This window comes from Acinonyx jubatus, chromosome A2, assembly GCF_027475565.1.
Source record: "Acinonyx jubatus isolate Ajub_Pintada_27869175 chromosome A2, VMU_Ajub_asm_v1.0, whole genome shotgun sequence".
In the NCBI taxonomy this organism is placed as follows: domain Eukaryota; kingdom Metazoa; phylum Chordata; class Mammalia; order Carnivora; family Felidae; genus Acinonyx; species Acinonyx jubatus.
In genome coordinates this window covers 147,587,904-147,611,607 of record NC_069383.1, presented here as the reverse complement: position 1 = coordinate 147,611,607, position 23,704 = coordinate 147,587,904, and the positions used below count along the sequence as shown (strand labels likewise).

The following is a 23,704-nucleotide window of genomic DNA, read 5'->3' as shown; positions in this document are numbered from 1 at the left end:
GCGTCTGACTTCGGCTCAGGTCATGATCTCACAGTCGTGAGTTTGAGCCCCACGTCGGGTTCTGTGCTGACAGCTCAGAGCCTGGAGCCTGCTTCGGATTCTGTGTCTCCCTCTCTCTCTGCCCCTCCCCAGCTCATGCTGTCTCTCTCTCTCAAAAACAAATAAACATTAAAAAAAAAAAAAAAAAAGGTGGACACTTCTACGTGATGAGCCACCCACTTTCCACAGCAGCTCTGGCATGATTATTAACAATGACAAACCAGGCCTTTTCTGTTCAGAAGGATGACCCACTGGTATCAGCCTGCTTGAGACAAATGCTTCCCCCCAAAACTGACAACCTAAATTCCAAACTTTTCTCTGATTTATAAATTAAAACTCACAGAAGTGGGGCGCCTGGGTGGCTCAGTCGGTTGGGCGGCCGACTTCGGCTCAGGTCATGATCTCACGGTCCGTGAGTTCAAGCCCCGCGTCAGGCTCTGTGCTGACGGCTCAGAGCCTGGAGCCTGCTTCGGATTCTGTGTCTCCCTCTCTCTCTGCCCCTCCCCAGCTCATGCTGTCTCTCTCTCTCTCAAAAACAAATAAACATTAAAAAAAAAAAAAAAAAAAAAAAAAAAAAAAAAAAGGTGGACACTTCTACGTGATGAGCCACCCACTTTCCACAGCAGCTCTGGCATGATTATTAACAATGACAAACCAGGCCTTTTCTGTTCAGAAGGATGACCCACTGTTATCAGCCTGCTTGAGACAAATGCTTCCCCCCAAAACTGACAACCTAAATTCCAAACTTTTCTCTGATTTATAAATTAAAACTCACAGAAGTGGGGCGCCTGGGTGGCTCAGTCGGTTGGGCGGCCGACTTCGGCTCAGGTCATGATCTCACGGTCCGTGAGTTCAAGCCCCGCGTCAGGCTCTGTGCTGACGGCTCAGAGCCTGGAGCCTGCTTCGGATTCTGTGTCTCCCTCTCTCTCTGACCCTCCCCCCCGTTCATGCTCTGTCTCTGTCTCAAAAATAAATAAACGTTAAAAAAAAACAAAATTAAAAAAAAAAAACTCACAGAAGTTATTTGCTTATTGTCTTACTTGGGGTGATAATCCCTTCTTCATTTCCAACACTAAGCACTACACAGATCTGGCCATCCATACTGTGCCTAGCAACAGCCAGAAACCTTTAAATGTGGGAAAAGAACACACAGCTTTCAGCAGCACCATCCCCAAGCCCATCATTTCCACAGGGCATTTTCCCATCTAAGGCTCAGTGATGATTTTCCCAAACATTTCATTCTTAGACACAACAGTGCAAATGTGATAAACACAACTGGGATTTCAATTTCACTTAACTGGAAATTTCAAATTTCACCTAAAACTGGCATCATGCTAAAAAATCACACAGGGGTTTTGAATTGGGGATTTAGTCTGCAAATTTCTTCAACAGAGTGGCAAATAAAGGGGGGAAATGAGAGCACTGGTTGGCCTAAGCACAGATATTCCATCTGATAGACAGTAGGGGCAGAGGTGGCAATGAGAAAAGGGGTGCTCTGTGGACAACATAAACAAGGACATGTTGTACCCCATCCCTCCCCACTTTCAAGAGCCCCGTCCAGCCACTCCTGTGACCCTAGATGAAAGGCAGCCCAACTGGGACTGGCAGGTGACTGAAAGCCTGGGGACTAAGGGGTGACCCTCAATCATGAAATAGGTCATTCCTGTACTGTCAATGTTCCAAGGAAGCAGGGTCTGAACAGAATGTACTTCTCACTTCCTAAGCACACAGCAAATGTTTCAAGCCAAAGCCAGATGACATCAAATTGGGGGACCATGGAAGAAATGCCTGCCCTTAGCTGAAAATCATGCAAAATGACTTCAGAGAGCCCCTCTAGCCCTAGGATTCTTATCACTAATACTTTTAAAAGCATTAAGAAATCTCCTATTCATAGGGCACCTGGGTGACTTAGTCGGTTGATTGTCCAACTTCAGCTCAGGTCATGATCTCACCATTCATGAGTTTGAGCCCCACGTCAGACTCTGTGCTGACAGCTCAGAGCCTGGAGCCTGTTTCAGATTCTGTGTCTCTATCCCTCCCCCGCTTGTCCTGTTTCTCCCTCTCTCAAAAATAAACATTAAAAAAAAAAAAAAATCTATTCAAAAAAAAAAAAAGAATGGGGACCTGGGTGACTCAGTCGGTTGAGCGTCCTACTTTAAGCCCTGCGTTGGGTTCTCTGCTGTCAGTGCAGAGCCCGCTTTGGATCCTCTGTCTCCCCCTCAGTCAGTACAGCATGCAACTCCTGATCTCAGGGTCATGAGATTGAGTCCCACGTTGGGGTTAGAGATTACTGGAAAAAATAAAATAAAAAAGAGCAGGGCATGGGGAAGAAAAGTGCAAATACACTGCTGTGCTCCCTTAGGGCAACTTCATGGTATGATGCCACCATATGTGACCTATATCAGGAAACAAAGTACATGAATTATTCATTATGTCATTAGACCTCCACTAAAACAAGTCTGAGCATTTCTGAGGGGGGGGGAGAGGGAGGGGGGAGAGAGAGAGAGAGAGGGAAAGAGGGGGGAGAATCTCAAGCAGGCTCCATGCTGAGCATGGACCCCAATGTGGGGCTTGATCCCACAACCCTGGGATCATGACCTGAGTCGAAAAAGAGACACTCAACCAACTAAACCACCCAGGAGCCCGAAGCACTGCTCATTTTTAAAAACACCCAGCTTGGTGTTAGGTACTTGGATCAAGCTTCATGTATTGTCTATCTTCCTACTGCTCTGATTTGGGGCAAAATCAACAGATCACCTGTGTCCTGCTTGCAAGTTGAGTCTAAAGCTAGGCAGAAAAGAGCCTGAGAAAGCCCAACTGTCATCTCAATGCATCTACAGGTACAAGCCCAGCTCTGGTAGGTCACACATCACTTTTTCAGTCACTTCTTCCACTGGGAGCTGATCGTGATGGTAGCTCTACCTTCCACTTCTCCTCACACCACTTCTGTGACAAACAACCATCACAGGAATGTTTGATGGATGAGACAGGTCTACAGTTTGTTCAACTGCAAAGGTTAACACAGAACATTCTGGTGCCCAAATTTCAGATTCCAGATGCAATTTCAAAATGACATCCTATTCTTTCCATTCCACATGCTAATCTAAAATCTGACATCTCTAGCAGAACTAATTTGCAAACAGAAAAATACTAGAAGCTGCTCTTTAGAAGCAGTTTAGGAAAAGAGTAACTTAACTTCTCCCTGAGTGTCTACAAAGCCTTCTTTGATAGATACAAATCAAGGATACTTGTTTCTATCCCCTCATAGTAGCAAAGTTAGGTTCGTCATGTCCATGTTACTGATAAACACCACCTCAGACCACTGCGTGCCTGGAATATTTCAGTTAGAAAAGCAATGGGGGGGGGGGGGCACCTAGGTGGCTCAGTCAGTTAAGTGTCTGACTTTGGCTCAGGTCATGATCTCACGGTTTGTGGGTTCGAGCCCTGCATCAGGCTCTGTGCTGACAGCTCAGAACCTGCAGCCTGCTTTGGATTCTGTGTCTCCCTTTCTCTCTCTGCCCCTCCCCTGTTCACACTCTGTCTCTCTCTCTCTCCAAAATAAATAGAATTAAAAAAAAATTTTTTTAAACAAAAGAAAAGCAATGGGATACTATACCTGAAAAGAGTCCAGAGTTATCTATTGGGCCAGGAAACAGATTGTGTTCACCCACATTGTACATATCCCAGCTGTCGAAGCCCACATACTTCTTCCACTGCTTGAACCACCGGCTGTCAATAAGATACCTAGAGACAGACAAAAATTTACTATACCAGAAAAGCTGAGGTTGTAAGTTTCTGCAACTTCTCTCTTAATTTTTTTTTTTTATGGTTTTCCCACCTGAGCAATACACAGTCCCCACTCAAAAACACACTCTTAAGAACAAAAGCCAGAATAGGCCCCACATGGCAGACATGGTCTGGCAAAGGTAAAAAAATCCATAAACTGAAATGATTTTTGAAAAAATGAATAGGGGCAGCTGGCTGGCTCAGTCAGTGGAGTGTGTGACTCTTGATCTCCGGGTCGTGAGTTCAAGCCCCACGTTGAGTGTAGAGCTTACTTAAAAATAAATAAATACAAATAATTTATATTTATATTATAATTTATAAATAACTAATGAATAAATAAAAGGAAACGATTGGCTTCAAAAGGCCTTTTTTAATAAATGTTTATTTATTTATTTACTTATTTATTTGAGAGAGAAAGAGAGAGTGAGCAGGGGAGGAGCAGGGAAAAGAGAGAGATTGAGAGATTCTGAAGCTGATTCCACACTGTTAGCACAGAGCCTGATGCAGGGCTCAAACTCACAAACCATGAGATCATGACCTGAGACAAAATCAAGGGTTGGATGCTTAACTGACTGAACCACCGAAGCACACCTCAAAAGGCTTTTTTAAATGATGTCCTTCTGGGGTGCCTGGGTGGCTCAGTTGGTTAAGCGTCCGACTTAGGCTCAGGTCATGATCTCACGGTTCGTGGGTTCAAGCCGTACTTCAAGCTCTCTGCTGACAGCTCAGAGCCTGGAGCTTGCTTCAGATTCTGTATCTCCCTCTCTCTCTGCCCCTCCCCTGCTTGCACTGTCTCAAAAACAAACATTAAAAAGAAAAATATCTACTACTCAATAAATACATAAATAAATGATGTCCTCCTATGAGTAAAATCTTGTTTGCTAATAAGCAAGTCATTAATTTCATAATGATCTTTATAGAGGTCCTTGTCCAAGACAGTTTGGTTACACTGTTTGACATGTAGAGCATTAAGTTAATTTTCTTTCTGAAAATGCGATAATAACACCACACACTTCAGATTTCCTGTGAGTACCAAAGAAAATATTTAAAAAATGCATGTGTTTCGTACATATAGACATCTAGGCACAGAGAGTTAGCTCCCTGCATATAGAAGGCACTTAATAAATATTTGATTAAGACTAAAACATAAAAAGAAAAATATCCCAATCAGTAAAAATCTGTCTTCTGTTTTGTAATCTGACAAAGGGATAATAATCTCTTATCAAATATAGGCATATACATTTTTTCCCAGACTCAGGCCTTTTTAAGATTCAAAAAAACTTCATTTGAAGTCAAGCAACCAGGCTAATTCATTCCCCCACACTGTTGTAGTTTGTAAAACCATATTAATGTTTGTAACATTTCTAAGAAAAAGGCTTTATTTTAAAACTGTAAGTATGGCACTTTGTAATAAAAAAAACAATTCATAAGTTTTTTATAAAAGTTATGTGTTTAAAAAAGCTTGTGTGTATACATATACAACAGTGTCTAGGTGTGACATATAATAGTTTCTAGTGTCTAGTTATTAAGTTGCTCTGGTTATATTTAAAAAGTATCACTGTGCTGTTGGGGTGTGTGGGTGGCTGTCAGTTAAGCATCTGACTCTTGGTTTAGGCTATCATGATCTCACCGTTCATGAGTTCAAGCCCCAAGTCCAGCTATGTGTTGACACTGTGGAGCCTGCTTGGGATCGATCCTCTTTCTCCCTCTCTCTCTGCCTCTCCCCTGCTCATATTCTCTTTCCCTCTCTCTCAAAATAAATAAGCTTAAAAAAAAAAAAAAGTATCACTATGCTGTTTTACAACTAAGAAGGAGGGGGAAATCTCGGGGGGGGGGGAGCACAATTATATTGGTGAGTCCTTTAAGTTTTATAGCCAACAAACTTCAGAGATCAGGCAGCTTCCCAGAGGCCACAAAGATCCATAAATATATCCAAATCTCTACAATGCTCTTTTCCCTCCAAACCCCTTGAACAGCACCCTCCAAACACTTTTAGTGCGTGTTCTTAGTCTATCTCAAATTTCCTCTGGTTCTGCTGAGTGTCCTTCATATATCACCCCTATGCAGGATAATTTCCTCTGCTTGCCCTGCATTTCACAGCTTGGCCAGCTGAAGAACACTGTAAAGCCCTATCTGAACTCCTCCTAATCCCAAGGTTTCCCTTCCCTGCTCAATTCCTCTGTTACTGTAAACGGCATTATCAACACAGCCACAGTTTCTTAAAGACGGATGTTCGTTCAATCAAGTTCAATGCAAAGCCAAGCCCTAGCTTTCTACTCTCACACGATAAGACTACCAAGAAATCTAACTAGTCGAAGTATCTTCTCTTCTACTAAACAAATTAAGAAACCTCTGGTCTCAGACTTGCTCTTCCAAACCCTGAACTTTTAATCTTTTTATCTAGGCTCTAATCTATCCTCCTCTCCCACTCCGAAATGCTGCCGCCACAATTATTTTTGACATTTACTACCAAAGTAACCTGGAGCTCTCAAACATTTGTTCAGCTTCTAACCTTGGCACCCGCACGGCAGTTTACAAGTTACAAAAGTATCTACTTCTGATCTTCTTCTCAACCCAAAGGGCGGGGGTGCCAAATACTGGTTACCCTGGCTTTAACAGTAAGGAACCAGGGTCTGGGAGGTGTGGTCGCCTTCGCTCAAGGTCACACTGCAATTCCTCGAAGGTAAAGGGCTCTTCACATCCTGAAGGTCCCCGTGAGCACCCCCCCTCCCCCGCATCCTGCAGCCCTCGCCCCCACCGGGTCCACTCTCTGGGGCTCTGAATGGGCCGGGACGACCTTCACTCTTTCCCAGAGGTGATCCTACTTTCCTCTCCTGAGGGACAGGGCTCAGGACACCCTGCAAGGGTCACTAACATCGCCCCCGCCCGGCCCCTACCCAAGCCGGGAAAGAGGGGTCCGGCCTTAGGGCCAGAGCCCCTGCCCCTGGCCTTGAGGGCGGCACGGCGGGCCTGGCGCTCACCACTGCGCCCCTCGTTGGAGCGTGGTCCTCATCAAGGCCCCGAGCTCCGATTTCTGGGTCTCCGCATCCGGTCGCTCACGGCAGCCTCCACCTTCCGCCATCTCGTCCGCGGCCCCGGCCCAGCCGGCCCGGACATCCGCTTCGCGCACGGCGTGCTGTGGACCGCGCCCACGCACGCATGCACGCACGCACGCACACGTGCGCGCGCGGCCTAACCCCACCTCGGGCCGCGGCCTTGACTAGCCCGCTGGCCTTTGCCTCTTCGGCCCGCCTCTCCGGCCCGCCTCTCACGCGCAGCTCCACTCCCACTGAAGCGCGGCAGAGCCGGGAGGAGGCCGGAAGAGGAGGCGGGCAGAGGGAAGCTAGCTGCGCTTTTCTCCCGCCCTGCGGGCAGCTCCGCGGGATGCCTGTTCCGCACCCCTTTCTCTGTCTTGCCCGGCCATCTCTAGCTGACTGACGGAAGACACTCCCTCCCCCACCCCGGGCACACCACCAGGGCCTGCGCTGTTAGCCTGCTCCTAGCTTTTCTTGCTTTCCGCTGGAGACCTTAGGCCAGTCCTTAGCCGCCCAGACTTGGGATCGGGGTCCCTGCCCTGGAGACCCAAAAGGGATTTGGGGAGTGCCGGGTGCACCAGCGCCTTGGGACCAGGACTCAAAGGTGTGGTGTAGTCATGAACACTCGTCTCAAAACAATCTAGATGCCAGAATCATGGCCCACAACAGAATTCCCCAAGCCCTCCTCACTGAGCTAGTCAGGGAGACAAGCAGCCGCTGAGGGGCGATAGCAACTGGGGGAAGCAGAGGTCCAGATGTGTTCTCCACATTAGGTGCCCAAGCTGTTTCTTAGTTTTTTGCTGCAACAAGAAGCATTGTCCTGAACACTATGTTTTCCACTCGACCCTGCATACAAAAAGTACAGCCCTCCTCATAGAGTGGGAAGTAAGCCCGCGAGGAAGCCAGGCAGCTGGTGTCGAGCAGTTCTGTCCTCCAAAATAAGACACAGTGCCTGACTTCATACAATCTACTGGAGAACACATCTTACACAGACCCAGCGTCACACTGTGTGTGGTAAGTGCCATTAAGGAGTATGAATAAAAGGGGGGGGGGGTATGAACCAAAGACTAGAACCCTGAGCTGTGAAAGGCAGCCTTTGGCTTGTGTAACATTTGAGTGTGATCTTATGCATAGAAATGATGGTGCATGTTACAGGAAGTGAAACTACAGGAGTCAATTTCTGGAACACGCAGGGCAGTATCAAAGAGTGAGGATTAGACCAATTAAGCTGGAAAGAACCTTCAATCTAAAGCTAAAACAGAGGCCAGAAGGGCCACATGCTCTGCCTTAAATGGCCCACAGATATTATAAAAGGTTTCAGAGCAGAGACGAAATAGCAGCCCAGAGAACTGTTAAGAACCTTTCACTGTAGAGATGGCAATGAGGGAGGAGAGGAGAAACAGATGAGCCATGTTTAGTGTTGGGAATGGAGGAGGGAGCACAGGCTTGGTGAAGGTGTGGTAAGTCATTTGAACAGATATAGTATTTTTATGTTGGGTTTTGGCTAATTGAAATTAGCATGAATTCAATTTGCACTAGCTGGGACAGCTTTCACGTATCATCTGGTAACACAGGCCTCTTGGCAGTTGGGTAGATAGGAGGGGAAAGTAAATTTGGAATTAAAACCGCCTTGAATAACCACATAGCAGTTAATCCCCTGCAGATAAGAGTTACCACGACATGATAATTCTACATCTGGGAGTCAGCCCTGACAACCTTGAGTGCCCTCCTGTGAAAGTTCTTTGAAATTGTTAAAAATGTTGTTTTTGGAACAACTGTTATTTATGGAAAAAGAAAGCTGGGTTATCAGAACCTACACTAGAGGGTGTCTGCTTCTCTCTTCTTTTTTTAGCAGTTTCTCCTGTACCATTTATGGTCTGGGTCAGAGTCTTAAGGAAGTAGGATAAGTCCTCAGCACCACTAGAAAAGGGGACAAAACCTAATTATAAATATGAAAACTTTGGAAAACCTTTTTAAGGCAGGATCTCTTCAGTGCTATTAAATGGCTGTAAAAAAACACACACTATGGATGGTTCCTTATACTAAGATTATAAAATGCTAATAGTTAAAATGCAAGGAATAAAGTGAAACTTCACAGTCAGAAAATCATTATCTCCAAAGTTATTAAATGTTTTTAGTGAGTTTGATTAAAATGTTAAAGATTGAAGGGGCACCTGGGTGGTTCAGTCAGTTAAGCATCCAACTTCAGCTCAGGTCATGATCTCATGGTTGGGGGGTTCAAGCCCTACATCGGGCTCCGTGCTGACAGCTTGGAGCCTGGAGCCTGCTTTAGATTCTATGTCTCCCTCTCTTTCTGCCTCTCTCTCAAAAATAAATAAACATTTAAAAAATTAAAACTTTTTTTCTTTAATTAAAGTGTTAAAAATTGTGAACTGGAAACTATCAACATCTGCCCATGTGCTCCTGCTGTTTTGGGTGACCTGTGGATTTGGTAGGAAGTGCATGATTCAGCTCAGGAGACACCCAGGCACCAGGGCCGTGTTCTCTGTTGGGTCTCTTACCCTAGGGAGAGGTTTAGGCCTAGTAGGGCACTCACTTGGCCTCATAACCAAATCCCAGAACTGAAGAACCCACCCATTGCCATGGAAGCTTGGACTACAAGAATAGGAAGGCAAGCAGGAAGTCAGCTAGAGGGAACAAACAGGCTTATATTGGACTGTGATGATCCAACTGAGAGTTTGTAATGTCTGAGTGTGCGAACTTCAAGCTTTATCTGATTCCAAATCAAAAAGTTCTTGCCTTGGCTGGCAGTATGGCTTGCTCTACACCTCACTGCAGTTGGCCCTCCCAGCTTAGACTTGGTCCACACTTGGCCAGCAATGACAGAGACGTGTGGCAGTATTCACAAATATATTGGGCAGCTTTTGGTTACAGGTCTCTTCGGGGAGAAATACAAACATATATATATGTGTATGTGTTGTTCAACTTAGTATATGTATACACACACACACACGTGTGTGTTGTCTAAGTTAGTATATGTAGATATTTACCGTTTACTTATTTTTGAGAGACAGAGCACAAGCAGGAGAGGGGCAGAGAGAGAGAGGGAGACAGAATCTGAAGCAGGCTCCAGGCTGAGCTGTCAGCACAGAGCCCAATGTGGGGCTCCAACTAACAAACTGTGAGATAATGACTTGAGCCAAAGTCAGACACTTAACCCACTGAGCCACCCACGTGCCCTGGGAGAAATATTTTTGTTTCCTTCTTGTCTGTGTTTATTTAACCTGCCCAGAGGACTGTGAAACAATAAAAGATTCTACAAATACATTTTAGAAGAATTAAATACCTTATCAGTGACATTATAACCTTTGTTATAGAAGGATTATATTACTGGGGAAGGTGACAGAGGCAAAGACCTGAAGGAATCTCAGAGAGGAACTAGGAATCACCTTTCCTACATTTGAAGACTCATGCTATTGGATGGATTCCATTCTGGTTGTGCCACTATTGGTGACCAGCCCTGATTGGGCATGGAGGGTATGGCACCCTGAGCCCAGGTGTGGCCAGTGTCCTCTCTTCCTCCTCTAATTCTTTTTTTTTTTTTTTTAAAGTAGGTTCCACACTCAACGTGGGGCTTGAATTGAGGACCCTGAGATCAAGAGTCAGATGCCCTACCAACTGAGCCAGCCAGGCCCGCCTCTTCCTCCTCTATTACCATTGATGTCTTAGCCATACACAAGTATTTAGCTGTTAATTGTGTTGTTTGCTCTTTATACAGAGCAAATTCTCAATAGGCATTTCTTGGATGAAATGAATGGAAGAATATCAGATACAGCCATTTTTTTCATTTTGCTAATAATCTATTACATACAAGTACTCACAGCCCCTATCCTCCAGGGGTTTACAGCCAGCATGGTTGGGGAAGATATTTTCACATGCAATTACACTTTGTGTGTTGTGTGACAAAGTGCTCCAGGAACATGGAGGGTGATGGTACAGGCACATTGCTGGGAAGGAAAACTAAACAACTAGTATAGATAGGGAACCAAGTCATGCTGACATTTCCCTTGGCCTATGGGCACGTATGATGAGTCTGCAAGGGATGCTCAGGGGACCAGGGTTCCTTTAGATTCACCCACATATGTACACAGGCATAGTTACATTCTGGGGACAGAGGAGGCTGGGGTAACAGGTGCTTCCTCTGCAGGGAGACTTGGATTGCTTCCATTTGCCTCCCTGTGGAGCTAGGTGGCCTGTAGGGCTCTTCAGCACCACCCAAGGTGGGCTACATATTCTCCTGGCTACTGCTTGGACTTTAGGCATTTGGATGACGTGGGAGTGTTTTGTGGTCTCATACTCTGGCCTATCTGGCTGCAACTAATACTAGGACTGGGGGCAGGGGCACTGGAGATGGGGTGTCTGTCTGTGAGATGAATAATGGAAAGGCTGCTGGGCTTCTGCTTAGCACATCACTGTTATGTCAGTCTTAGCTCTGAATGCAGCTAGAATACCCATCAGCAAGCTGCCTACCTAGTTGATGATCTTAGTTTTGCTTTCTCACATGACAAATCTGGAGTTCAGTTCTTGGGGAGGTCAAAGCTGAAGGATCTCGGGGCTCAGAGTTTGCTTCTCTGTTACTCCCAGGGGTAGGGGCTGGGCCCATGAGCCCTTACTCCTTAGGCTAGAACTCCTATTTGTGCTCCCAGCTCCCAATTCAGTAGTTACTGATGCAAAGCATGTATCTGGTAACTTGTGTGACTAGCTGGAGCTAGTCTATTTGCTCTTCTAGCCTATTTGATGATTGTAATACAATAAAAATTTGCCAAGTTCAGGGTTCTTTGGCAGGGATCACTGTCCATTCTTTATAGATCCATGCTGGGTTCTCTTAGGGAAATCTTTACGCAGTGTTTTTACTTAGTATTATCCAAAAGTTTAAGCTTAAGAGATTTATTGAACTGATAGGGACAGGAATGTTTCTCTGAAAATAAACTTGTTTTACTTATTTTTTTATTTTTAATAAAAATTTTTCTTTAATATTTATTTTTGAGACAGAGAGAGACAGAGTGCAAGTGGGGGAGGGGCAGAGAGAGAGGGAGACTCAGAAACTGAAGCAGGCTCCAGGCTCTGAGCTGTCAGCACAGAGCCCGATGCAGGGCTTGAACTCACGAGCCATGAGATCATGACCTGAGCCAAAGTCAGACGCTTAACTGAGCCACCCAGGTGCCCATATTTTAAATTTTTAAAAAGAAGCTAGTTTTTGGGTGCCTGGGTGGCTCAGTCGGCTAAGTGACTTCAGCTCAGGTCATGATCTTGCGACTCATGAATTAGAGCCCCATGCACTGATAGTGCAGAGGTTGCTTGGAATTCTCTTTCTTCCCTCTCTCTCTGCCCCTGTCCCCCACTCCAAGAAATAAATTTTTAAAAAATGCCTTAAAAATAAATTAAGCTAGTATTAAATGTTGTTTGTGGAACTACATTGAGACAGAATGAGGAAGTCATCTCATAAAGGGCTAAATGCAAGAAGTGTCTAACTGAATTTTATCAGATTTTTTTTCAATTTTATTGGTTTTTTTTTTTAATGTTTATTTAGAGAGAGAGGGTGTGCACAAACAGGGGAGGGGCAGAAAGAGAGAAGGACTCATAGAATCTGAAGCAGGCTCCAGGCTCTGAATTGTCAGCACAGAGCCCAACATGGGGCTTGAATCCAGGAACTGTGAGCTCATGACCTGAGCCGAAGTCAGACACTTAAAAGACTGAGCCACCCAGGTGCCCCACCCCTCAGTTTTATTGAGGTTTAATTGACCAATAAAATTGTAAAATATTTAAGGTGTACATCATGGTGGCTTGATGTACATCTGTATAAGCTTATCAGATTTAATGCTTTAAAAACAAAACAAAACAAAACCAATATTTTCTGGGAAAACTGCTAAAATGGAAGCTTCTGAATTTGAGTAACAGCAGGGTCCATTCCCTTCTCAAAAGGTCTGTGGCCTAAATGCTATTGCCTGCTCCCAGATCAATGTTCTGCAGCCATTTTAACTAAAGGCTAGGACCTCAGGAAGGCTCACTGGGATTCCTTCGCTTACTTTTACTTGTTCTTTTAAGCTGCTGATTCATGACAGGGTGGGGTGGGTGTAGGTCAGAGCCAGTAGCTGTTTCATGGTCGAATGATAAGGAATGTGTATGTGTAGGAGTGTGTGTTTCTGTGTGTTGGGGGGAAGATGTCTGGTTTCTTGGGGAGGAAGAGGTGTTAACTGGCTTTATTCTGATTCTTCCTGAAGGAGAGAGTTGGAAAGGATTTTCAATTATGGGAGGCAGGCAGCTTGAAGTCCTAGGAGGATATGCCAGCCAGGGTCAGCCACACTGAGAGCTCATAAATTCCCATCCTTGGCAGCCCTAGGCATAAACTGAGAGGGAAAAAAAAGTGGGCAAGTAGGAGTGAGTCACCAGGCAGCTTGGGGGGAAGAGGTTGAAGTCAGGGCAGAAAGCCCTGGGTTCTCATCTAGGAGCCAACCAGAGAACGTGGCCTGGGCCACACTGACCGACCCTTTACAGGAAAGGGGAGAGTTGGAGCAGAAAGTCTGTGCTCAGATCCAACTTACAGGTAGCTGAGTAGGACTTCTAGGTCCTAAGTCCCCAGACTTTCCAAAGCAGTTATCTCTGGATGTGGGCCATGGAACATGGGGATTCTTGGGGGAGGGGGCTCTATGTTTAGCTCCTAGAACAGGACCTGGCCTATCTTGGGCACTTGGTTATCTGGCTTCAGCTCCTGCTCTCCCCCTGAAACTGTACTTGATGAGGAATAGTCAATCCATAATCACTTGCCCCAGTAACCATTCTTCATGAAATATCCCTTCTCATGGCTCCTTGACTCCATCCTTGTTCTCCCAGCTTGCCTGTTACCTGACCCAGGGTTTTGAATCCAGACCTCAGGCCTAGCCCCCACTGCCTGACTTTTTTCTTGCTACTGTCCCCAGGTGATCTCATACTCTCTGATGGCTATTTACTGTCCCCTTGGCTAGACCTTTGTTTCCAAGCCATACTGCTTTTCTAAGCCTCTTGTAACCACCTGCTCCAGATACTCCATCTGCATGTCTCATGCAAGATGTCTGAATATGAACACTCTCCTCCCCAAACTTCCTTGCCCTTGTGTTGTCCAACTTAGTCAGTGATGCCACCTTTCCACCTCAGACTCTTGCACACCGTCCTCCCTGCTTGTCCACCCTCCATCAGCTCATTCCTCAGCTGACTGCTTCTTGACCTTTTCAGCTTCACACTCATTTCCTCCAGGAGGGAAGTATGATCCCCCCTAATGGGCCTGGCTCTCCTGTTCTCAAAGTACCCTGTACTACCTCAGAGCTTTTAGTAATTCTATACTGTCTCTTTCTGACTTCCTGAGGACTGCATTCCTGAAAGCTAACAGAACACATGGCCTAGGACTGAATGATGAGCCACATTCTGGACTGGGTGACCCTGCTAACATGTTTCTGCATCTTTGTCTATCCAAGGAGAACCTGCATCCAAGCCCTACAGAATCCCCTGTACTGGTGATAGGATGTTCTCCAGATAGGTCTCAAAAGATTGACAAGCAGAGCCAACAGATGGGAGAGATTAGACCCAAACCACACCTGAGAAGCAGCAGCTGGCCTGTGAGATAAGCCCCTACCCTGAGCCTGACCAAGGACACAATTCCAACTGTTAAGTACCATGCAGCACATGGTCAGAAGGGCCAGTTGTACACTCTTTTCTCACTCTGAATACAGGAGAGGAAACAACCAGTAAAGGCAGCATCAAAGCAGACATAAATAAGCCTGGGTTGCAATATGCAAAGATCTGACAAAGTAATGGAAAAGAACATTGTAAAAGTGCATGGGCTTACAACTGTGTAAAATGGGTGGGCCTGACACTTGAGAGAGGCCACAAATTCTGAATGTGAGTGTGAATCCCGTGTTATTTTTTTGCAAATGTCATTTCATGCCTAGCAAATACTTACAAGAAGAGGCCCTACTGAATATCCTGGCAGAGGGAAAAACACTGGGACAGGAGTCAGGCTTCCTACACAGGAAAGAGTGGATTCCACACACTGCAAATAAAAGCATAGGAAATTCAGGCTTGGCTAAAACAAAGGCCAAAGGAGTGAAGGCTTAAGCTCACAGCCCTATGACAATGAGATTACTAGGGAAGGTGTCCCCAACTAACAAAGGACATACACTCAGTTCTGCTCATATCTAACACTTTATTAGTGAAAAGCCTTGGTTTGGGGAAGGAGTGCTGGGATGGATAATCGCCCAACTCAGGGGATTCTTCTGGAAATCAGGCGTTCCTCTATGCAAATTTCGAGGAAACGCCATCATGGATGAAATCCCCAGAGGGCAGTGCTGTGGCTGCCAAGCAGCAGGGATAGGAAGGTTGCCCTAGGCACAGCTGGGCCCCTGGGACAGCAGGGCTTCGATGTCAGGCTCAATGTCGATGGTTGGAAAGCGGCGGCTGTACCTGCGCACAGGCACACCATCTGGGCCCACCAGGAACTTCTCAAAGTTCCAGGCGACGTCGTTGCGACACACTGGAGACCAGGTGATGAACTTCGGGTCGGTCATGAGCGCAGTGGCGTCGTCACTGGGGGCAGGCAGAGCTTGGCGCAGGAAGGCGAAGAGGGGGTGCGCCTGCGCGCCATTTACCTCGCACTTCTCAAAAAGCGTGAAGTTGGGCTCGAACCCGCCGCCAGGTCGGACGTACTTAAGGGAATTCAGGATCTCTTCGTTTTTAGCGTTCTCCTGCGTGAGGGAAGAGCAGCTAGAACCCGGGGCCGCGAGGGGAGGGGAAACGTTGGGACCACAAACCAGAAGTTCCTCGGTGAGTTACAATCCCTAGGCGGACCTGAAACCCAGACGGGACAAAAGCAAGTGGCCCGCCTCTCTGCTGCCAGGGCCTGCGGCTGTGCGGCCCGCGCACCCGCTGGTGCTCCCAGCCCGGGTTGCACGCCCACCCCGCTCTGCCCCGCGCGGCGCACCTGATGCCCGAACTGGTTGCATGGGAAGCCGAGCACGACCAGGCCCCGGGGCCCGAGGCGCCGCTGCAGCTCGTTCATCTGGGTGTAGTCCCGGACCGTTGTGCCTCAGAGCGACGCCACATTCTCGATGAGCAGCACCTTGCCCCGCAGGGAACCCAGGCTCATGGGCTCCCCGCCGGCCAACGGACGTGCAGAGAAGGAATACACGGAGCGCGGGGCCGCTGCGGCGAGGGCGGCGGCCGCGAGCGGAGCAGCGCACATGGCGGACTGTGGGACAAGAGTGCAGTGCACAATAGTGCCGAGCTTCGGCTTGGGACAGTGCTGACTGTGGGGTCACGTGGCGAAGGCACTTTTCCGGCAGCTCCTCCACCCTCGGCCCCGCCTCATCCGGCCTCCTCCCTCTCCAGCCGGGCGGGAGGGTGCGGCCAGGCCGGATGCGGGCACCGCCCAGGCAGTGCGGACCCCAGGCAGGCTAGGTCAAATCTAAGCGACGCTGCGGCATTCGCGCGAGTTACCCCGCCCAGGGCTCGCGTCCAAGAGAACTCCGATTATTTCTCAAAGGCTTTTAGTAAAGGGTTAGGGCAGAGCCCAAGGGGACTGGCCAGCAACAGCAGTGAGTGCCGCGTCTTGCAGTCTGTGCCCTATTGTCTCCAGGCGCACAGAGCAAGTTGTAACTTGCGGTGTTGGTGCAGTTGGCAGTGGCTGCCAAGGTAAGTTCTCTCTGCAATGAGGCGCTGTGGCTCTAATAAGGTCAAGTTGGAGGAAAGTGGTCAACGCCCGGGACTCGCTCAGGCTCCGGCTCCAAATTCCAGCTGTAACTCATTTCCCTGCTTTCTGGGGCTGCCTGGATCATATTCTTGTCCACACCTCCAGTGTGACACTGCCCTTAACACTGGTTTTCCCAAGGAGTCACTTAGGCCCAGCACCAGCCTTCTGGAGTGGACCCAATCGACTTCAGGCCATCCTCCATACCTAATCACCTTAACCCCAGACTCAGGCCTGTAAGTATTAGACACTGAAAATGGGCAGGAAGTGAAAAATGTCACACTCCTAAGATTTGTCCAGAGGAGTGACTGCTTGGAGTGCCCCTCACTCTCCTCAATACACTACATTCCCCACACTAAACCACTTACGAACTTGAATATGACACAAAATAATTGTTTCCACCTTCTTAGGAGGAGCCAGGTTAGTGCCAGATTGGGGGGGGGGGCGGGGGCAAACGTAGCATATTTCACAGTCTGAAGGAACCTTCCAAGGACAGCTAGGCTGGGTATATCCTCCCACTCCCAGCCCTGGAGAGAGCAACACAAACACGAGGATACAGGAAGTTTAGAAAACTGCCTTTATTCTATTAGTAGTTGGAAAAATTAACTGGTACAGAAAAAAAGTTTAGTCAGCTGGAGAGAAGTGAGAAACCGAGTGCCGCCTAAGAGAACTGGCGGCTCCTCTGGGAGGGAACCTGGATACAGTGAGGAAAGGGAGCCTGTGAACTAGAGCCAGAGCCTGCAGTCCAGGTGAGACAGGCTATGCCACCTTCTGAAGTGTCTAAATGCCTCAGGCATGAAACCAAACTCCTATTTCTTTAGCCCAGCTCTTGGGAGGGGGTAATAGGATATGTGGGGCCGAAAACAGGTGATATGGCCATCTTTTATCAGAGAAACTGACAAAACGGGAATTTTAAAAATGAATTTTCCATCTGACTTTATTTTCAAATACACTTTCTTTTTTAAAAAACCAATACACTTTCTGCAGGGATGACAAATATCAGTATTAGGAAATCCAATTATACAAAAAATACTACATCTAGTCTGGGGTAGATATATTTATTTTTTGGTAACATACATTAAGTGGCACTAATTACACAGTAACTATAAGGTAACTAACATGAAACCACGGAACTGTAACTCTGCCACAGCTGCATGGACTTGGACCCTTCTGGATGAGCACATTTTCAAAAAAATTGGATGCCCATCACAGAGTTATGCCAATATAATCTGTTAAGGAGTAAAGCTCTGAAGTAGTGACTCACCAGAGTACCTTGCAGCTGACAGATGACAGGCAGGACATGTTAGTTATAAAGTAGTTACAGCCTAATTCACAAAAGTTACCAACTGTTTCTCTTTCTAGAAAGAAGCAAGAAGTTAAGAAATTCCTTGAATTAGCGCCTGGTGTGTCAGGTGGGAGTGCAGAGGAGGGCTGTTAAAGAGCGGTGTCAGAAGGACCCCGGTGGTCAGGTGGGTTGGACATCATTAATAATCATGGTTGGCTTCTAAATACTGGTAGCAAGATGACTTCTGATTTGTAATCTTAGGTAAATTATAGATAAATGAAAAAGGCCAGTAATCATACACTAAGATTAATAAACAGCACTTCAAAATTAACCGCATGAGGGCTGTGCTTGCAGCAGGGTTTCACAAGACAAGGCACCCAGATTTTTTCTTCCCACGTCTGGCTTGCAGAGCGGCTCTTGTGGCCATTTCAAAAACCTCCCTCACTCCATCTTTGGTCTTTGCTGAACACTCCATGTACCCAAAAGCACCAATCCTGTTTGCCATATCTCTGCCTTCTTCTGGTTTCACCGGCTCCTAAGCAAAGAGAAAAGAGCAGTTTCAGTTAAGCGTCACATATATGAAGTGTAGAGTACTCAAATTCAGCTTTAAAGGCTTCTTTTAAAAGCTGCCAGTAATAATTATGATAATAAAAAAATAAAAAATAAGTGCTGCCAAACCCAGATTTGAATTCTGTCTTATGAAACTCATATGCAGTGACCCTCCCCAGCTCTAATATAAAATCCCTATTAAACAAGCTCTTCTCTGAGAAGTTGAGAGAAAGGAGGGAGAGGCCTGAGAAGTCCTGCAGGGTTAAGCAGGGAATCAAGGGAAAAATTATTCAAGCTATTGATCCAGGGTAAGCACTGGGGTTCCTGTAGTTAGCTTCACAGAGGACTGAATGCCCAAGGAAGTAAACAGATCCTGACCTTGACATTCAGACAGAGAAACCTCAGTGGGAAAACCTAAAGATCTCAAGGCTCTTGTCCTGCATGGTGGAAGCCCTGCCATTGGGCCACCTGGCTTCTCAGAAGCCAAGATGTCAACTCCATCATCAATTTTATAAAGGCATCAGGGCTCTGTCTGGACTCCCTGTCCTCAGGATTTCCGAACCCTTTGGTTGCCACCAATTTAATCTTTGGCCTCACATATACCAAGGTAATAACTGGAGAGGGAAATCAAGAGTCTGATAGAGTTCTTGCATTTGGAGCATTGACTACTGTGATGGTCCCTTCTCAGGCAGGCAATCCTTGGAGGCACAGCGCTATCCCACAGGAGAGGTTCCCATCTCATATGAGTAGGGAGTCTTAGGGACCCTCTGTGCAGGCCCCAGTGAATGAGGGACAGATGGAGAAAGATAGACTTCTGGGACCCTCTTTGAAACAGCCTGGCTATTTCTACTGGGCCTCCTGAACATCCAACCTTGGGTTCAAGAATGCTATAGGAAAACAGAGCCCTGCCCCAGATCATGCCTGCTTCATCTTGGCCAGCTCCCGCCTTGTGTGCTCATCATTCCGAAGATCCTTCTTGTTTCCAACCAGAATGATGGGCACATTGGGACAGAAGTGCTTGACTTCCGGAGTCCATTTTTCTGGGATGTTTTCTGAAAGAAGCAAAATATATACAAGATACAAGTAGTTCTATCTTGAAGAATCTCCAAGAGCCCCTAGCTAAACTGCAAAGAAACTATTTAAAAAGCATGCTGGATATTTAATGGAATCTCACTAGTTTCAAAACCACAGTAAAAGGCAAAATCCAACCCCCTTCCCTTAGGCACAGAATCATCAGCTTTTTCTCAGTTCCCACTGAAGAGCTCACCTCCTGTGGAAGTGGGACCCAGTTAAAGTCTCTGGAGGAGGAAAGGTTCCAGAACACAGGGTGGCTCCACAATGATACAACCTGACTGAAGGAGGGAAGCTATCCATGGACCATCTCTGTCACTGCTGGCTAGTAACTCTGACCACATCTTACAGAAAAGGTCTCCATTCTACAGTTGCAGCTGGCCCAGCCAGGGTCTACATGTTCTCTCTACACCTAGCTTATGGACCTTTAGTATGACCCCCATCGTGTAGGTTATTGGTATTTCAAATGGCTCAAGAATGACTTCTGAAAGTGAGTGATAACCAGCTGTAGCTTCTTGCCAATACTCTACTAATTTAGAAAGGTTGGACATACATCATGGAGTGTGAGTGGCCTGGGTTCAACCTCCCATAACCACTGCCTTGGGCATCTCAGTGTCAGGCATGATTTTATAAAAGGGGGATAACAGTAATACCTACCTTACATAGGATTATTCTGAGTCCACACATACAAAGTGCTTAGTATGACAATCATTTAAATGGTCTGCTTGTAATTTGAGTCTATATTTTAGAAGTAAACTGTTTGCTCCATGACTTCAAGACAAATTACCAAAAAGACAAGAGTTACTTAGAATACAGAAAGATGCTCTGTCTTCTGGCTGAAAGACCAAATCAGGTAAAGAAACTACATGAGGGAGGTCAGGAAACTCCTGTAATTCAATGCTCCACTCTTCAGCACACAAGATTGACACTTGAATGCTTCCTTCTTCCTTTGTTATAGCAGCCACAGAGTTGACTGTATCACTAATGTTGTAACTTGATACTCAAAGCTTTATTCTGAAACAAACAGTTTCTCAAAGAAATGCAGTGTTTCAGTCCTCAGAACAATAAAGAGTAAAGGGCCAGCACATCTAACAACAAAGCCAAACAGCCTCAGCCGCAAACTCTGCTCTCACCTGTGCACCTGTGGTCAGTTTTCAGTTCAGCTACAACAGTGATCACTTTTAAAAAAAATTTGTTTGCCGTTTATTCAGTTTTGAGAGAGAGAGAGACAGAGCATGAGGGGGGGAGGGGCAGAGAGAGAGGGAGAACACAGAATCCGAAGCAGGCTCCAGACTCTGAGCTGTCAGCACAGAGGCTGATGCAGGGCCTGGGCTCACAAACCATGAGATCATGACCTGAGCTGAAGGTGGACGCTTAACCAACTGAGCCACCCAGGTGCCCCAACAGTGATCACTTTAAAAGGTAAGTGAGACATCACTCCCTTGTTCAAACCTTCCAAGAGCTCCAATCTCATGAGGAAAAAGGAAAGGTCCACACCATTAACCACATTGCTCTACAACCCTCACTGCCACCCCTGCTGCTACACTGGATTCCTTCCCTCCTCTTCTTGCCTCAGTGACTTTGCACCTGCTGTTCTCTCTACCTGGAAGGCTGTTTTGTTGGATATCTGTATTGGCTTCCCTCAGTTAATTTAGGTGTCTCTCAGAAGTCACCTTTTTAGTTGGGTTGCTGACCATCCATCCCATGGTCATCCTCTTAAACAGAATATTACCATGGACCACTCCATACCACCTCCACGAATGTTATTTTTCCTTTTTTTTTTAAAAAAAATTTTGGGGGCGCCTGGGTGGCTCAGTCGGTTAAATGTCCAACTTCAGCTCAGGTCATGATCTCACGGTCCGTTGAGTTCGAGCCCTGCGATCATGACCTGAGCTGAAGTCAGCTGCCTAACCAACTGAGCCACCCAGGCACCCCTCCATGAAAGTTATTTGTGAAATTTCTTGCTATCAGATTTACCATTAAGTTTTCTGGGTTTACAGTTGTTCTTGCTTTTGTCTCCCTTAATCTAGAAGAAGTTTCTTCTACAAATAGGTGGTCAATATTATTTGGTGAATATATGAAATTATTACTCCAGGGGCACCAGGGTGGCTCAGCTAGTTGAGCGTCGACTCTTGATTTTAGCCTAGGTCATGATCTCATGGTTCGTGGGTTTGAGCCCCACGTTGGACTGTGTGACACAGCAGATCCAGCTTGGGATTCCTTCTCTCTGCTCCTCCCCTGCTCATGCTCTCTCTCTCAAAATAAATAATAGACATAAAAAAGAGGGGGGTGCTTGGGTGACTCAGTCATTAAGTATCTGACTTTGGTTCAGGTCATGATCTCACAGTTCGTGAGTTCGAGTTCCACATCAGGTGAGCATGAGCCCTGCTTCAGGTAAAAACAGGAGCCCTGGGTGAGTCCCGCTTCTCTCTCTCTCTGCCCCTCATGGGATTCTCTCTTTTTCTCTCTGCCCCTCACTCACTTGCACCTTCTCTCTCTTAAACAAAACAAAACAAAAAGAGAAATTATTACTCCAATGGTCTCCCTACCCCTGGAACTCAAGAAACATAAATTAAAATTAAAATGAATTGCCTCTGTCTTACCTTTGCCGCTTTTCATAAATAAAGAGAATGAATTCTTATCATCAAGAGAGATTGGCAAATAAAATCTTGTCTGGAGTCTTTTTTAATTTTTTAATTTTATTCATTTTTGAGAGAAAGCGTATGAGCAGGGGAGGGGCAGAGAAAGAGGGACTTGAATCCATAAACCGTGAGATCATGACCTGAGCCAAGGTCAGATGTTTAACCAACTAAGCCATCCAGGTGCCCCTGGAGTCTATTTTTATCAGTAAAGTTTTACTGGAATACAGCCAAGTTCATTCATTTATATATTTTCTATATATATTTTCTATGGCTGCTATATTTTCTATGGCTGCTTTTGTGATACAACAACAGAGTTGAATAGTTGCAACAGAAAACATATGGCCAAGATTAAGTTTTTACTATTTGGTCTTTTACAAGTTTGCTACCCTAGCTCTCAACTAGAATACAGACTAGAGACCAATTGCCAGTCATGATCTGGCATGGTCATAGACAGCAGAGGCTCTAAAAAGTAAATTATCATAGGACTGGCTGGCAGCAGGGCTGAAACTCTCACACCGAAATTCTGATTCCTGATCAAACTTGCCATCCTACATCTAGATGCAGGGCCATGGTCTAACATCCAATCAAATAAATCAAGTCCAGCATTAGGTTGACATTAGCTTTTCATTTTCTCGATCCAGACTTTTTTTTCTTAAAAAAACAAAACAAAACATTTTTTTAAATGTGTATTTATTTTTGAGACAATGCGAGAAACAGAGTGCAAGCAGTGGAGGGGCAGACAGAGGGAGACAGAATCTGAAGTGGGCTCCAGGCTCTAAGCTGTCAGCCCAGAGCCCGATGCGGGGCTCGAACTCATGAACCGTGAGATCATGACCTGAACCGAAGTCGGACGCTTAACTGACTGAGACATTCAGGTGCCCCAAACTTTTTTTTTCTAATTAAGTAATCTCTATGCCCAATGTGGGGATCAAACTCACAACCCCAAGATCAAAAGTCACAGGGTCTACAGACCGAGTCAGCCAGGCGTCCCTTGATCCAGGCTTTTGTGTTCCCTTAACACATTTTACTTAGGCAAACTACTGGTGGGATTCTCCCCTACACCCAAGCCAAAACAAATTTTTAAAGGGCTTTGGCAGGGGCGCCTGGGTGGCTCAGTCGGTTAAGCGGCCGACTTCGGCTCAGGTCATGATCTTGCGGTCCGTGAGTTCGAGCCCCGCGTTGGGCTCTGTGCTGACAGCTCAGAGCCTGGAGCCTGTTTCAGATTCTGTGTCTCCCTTTCTCTGACCCTCCCCTGTTCATGCTCTGTCTCTCCCTGTCTCAAAAATAAATAAAAACCGCTAAAAAAAAAAAAAATAAATAAATAAATAAAATAAAATAAAATAAAATAAAATAAAAGGGCTTTGGCAAAATGAAGCTAGTTCAGTCATCTGAGCCAAAGTCAGAAGCTTAATGACTGAGCCACCCAGGCGCCCTTTATTTTTTGTTTTTTTTTTTTTAAAGGAGCTCCACCTACCTACCACACTCCTGCAGTGACTTCCAGGTAAGGCAGAGTATCTATCCTCCAACATCAGACCCTCTCCCCAGGTGTGTCTGTACTTCA

General features: G+C 46.1%; 3 protein-coding genes across 9 annotated transcripts in view; all 3 read right to left on the bottom strand.

The window, feature by feature from the left end:
- The window catches only part of USP4 (ubiquitin specific peptidase 4), a 48,677-nt gene extending 41,632 nt beyond the window's left edge, over positions 1-7,045 (bottom strand). For 2 of the 5 annotated variants that reach the window (XR_008297149.1, XM_053219398.1), the window contains exons 1-2: positions 6,807-7,043; positions 3,656-3,783 (exon numbers count right to left, since the gene is read on the bottom strand). Coding sequence is in view for 4 of the 5 variants with exons in the window: in XM_053219398.1 (XP_053075373.1) it covers positions 3,656-3,783; positions 6,807-6,907 (229 nt within the window). In the remaining variant the exon portion in view is untranslated. Of the gene's footprint in view, positions 1-3,655; positions 3,784-6,806 lie in introns of all 5 variants that reach the window. The other 3 variants (XM_027038711.2, XM_027038710.2, XM_027038709.2) reach the window with 3 other exon arrangements.
- Positions 7,046-15,037: 7,992 nt separating this feature from the next.
- Positions 15,038-16,169, bottom strand: GPX1 (glutathione peroxidase 1). Its single transcript, XM_015077118.3, has 2 exons — positions 15,832-16,169; positions 15,038-15,595 (listed from the first exon to the last, which is right to left on the bottom strand). Exons 1-2 carry the CDS (start codon positions 16,090-16,092, stop codon positions 15,236-15,238), a joined length of 621 nt encoding a protein of 206 aa, XP_014932604.1. The 5' UTR covers positions 16,093-16,169; the 3' UTR covers positions 15,038-15,235.
- A 981-nt stretch (positions 16,170-17,150) lies between these two features.
- RHOA (ras homolog family member A) overlaps positions 17,151-23,704 on the bottom strand; it is a 62,239-nt gene continuing 55,685 nt past the window's right edge. For all 3 annotated transcript variants that reach the window (XM_027038715.2, XM_027038714.2, XM_053219378.1), the window contains 2 exons: positions 19,352-19,482; positions 17,151-18,416 (listed from right to left, as the gene is read on the bottom strand). In XM_027038715.2, coding sequence (XP_026894516.1) covers positions 18,243-18,416; positions 19,352-19,482 — 305 coding nt within the window. In that variant the 3' untranslated portion in view covers positions 17,151-18,242. The remainder of the gene's footprint in view (positions 18,417-19,351; positions 19,483-23,704) is intronic.